Source organism: Brassica oleracea, chromosome C9, assembly GCF_000695525.1.
Source record: "Brassica oleracea var. oleracea cultivar TO1000 chromosome C9, BOL, whole genome shotgun sequence".
NCBI classification, from domain to species: Eukaryota; Viridiplantae; Streptophyta; class Magnoliopsida; order Brassicales; family Brassicaceae; genus Brassica; species Brassica oleracea.
In genome coordinates this window covers 13,612,180-13,613,305 of record NC_027756.1, presented here as the reverse complement: position 1 = coordinate 13,613,305, position 1,126 = coordinate 13,612,180, and the positions used below count along the sequence as shown (strand labels likewise).

Here is a 1,126-nt window from a genome sequence, read left to right as displayed (position 1 = left end):
TGTCTGTGTTTTTTCCACACACAGGACAACCCATTTTGCCCTTTACTTTGCAGCCTGCAAGATTCCCATATGCTGGAAAATCCTGAATAGTCCAGAGAAGCATAGCTCTTAATGTGAAAGTGGTGTGGCTGACTGCATCATACGTTGACTCTCCTTTCTCCCACAGGTGGTTTAGATCCTCTATAAGCGGTTCTAAGTACACATCAATATTGTTACCAGGTTGGCTTGGACCAGGAATCAGCAACGACAACATGATGTTCTCCTCCTTCATACACTTTTCAGGTGACATGTTGTAAATGACAAGCAAAACAGGCCAACAGCTGTAGTTCACATTCTTCATGTTGAAAGGATTGAACCCATCTGTGGACAGCCCAAGCCGAAGATTTCTTTCTTGAGCGACAAATGAAGGGTATCTGTCATTCATTTGATTACAAGTAACAGAATCAACCGGATGTCTGCTTTTTCCATCAGTGCTCTTATTAGTAAAATGCCACCTCAAGTCCTTTGACATGTCCTCTGACCTGAACATCCTCTTCAGCCGTGGGATTATAAGAAAATACCTTAGAACTTTCTGTGGAATACCTTTCTTCACATCACCTGTGCGCAAGTTAATCTTCCATCTTGAAGCATTGCATTTCGGACATTTGTCTAGCTTCTCAAACTCCTTTCTGAATAGACAGCAGTCATTCACACAGGCATGTATCGTCTCATAACCCATATCAAAAGATCTCAAAAACCTCTTCACTTCGTACAAGGACGTGTGCAAGACATTATCCTCGGGTAGCATCTGTGGCAAAGTCTCAAGCAGCAGATCGAAGCTTCTATCAGACCAACCACTCTGTGTCTTTATCCTAAAGAGTGAAACAATTGCAGAGAGCTTGCTGTGGTTAGCACAACTTGGATACAGAGGTGTTTCTGCATCGGCTAGCTTAGCAAGAAACTCATCTTCTGCCTTATCTTCACCTTCAGCAACCTCACTTAAGTCACCATGCCTAAGAAACTCTTCATCAACAAAGGCAGCTGCTTGGTATAACCCTAAAATCTCATTCCTCTTCTCACTTCCATTGCTTCTACTGTCAGTCCCTGACATTACTTCTCCATGGTGATACCAATCCTCCCTCATCTT

General features: G+C 42.9%; 1 protein-coding gene across 1 annotated transcript in view; it reads right to left on the bottom strand.

The window, feature by feature from the left end:
- Positions 1–1,123, bottom strand: part of LOC106314372 — a 2,945-nt gene extending 1,822 nt beyond the window's left edge. Inside the window, exon 1 of the mRNA XM_013752251.1 lies at positions 23–1,123. Coding sequence (XP_013607705.1) covers positions 23–1,123 — 1,101 coding nt within the window. The remainder of the gene's footprint in view (positions 1–22) is intronic.
- Between the last annotated feature and the right edge of the window lie 3 nt (positions 1,124–1,126).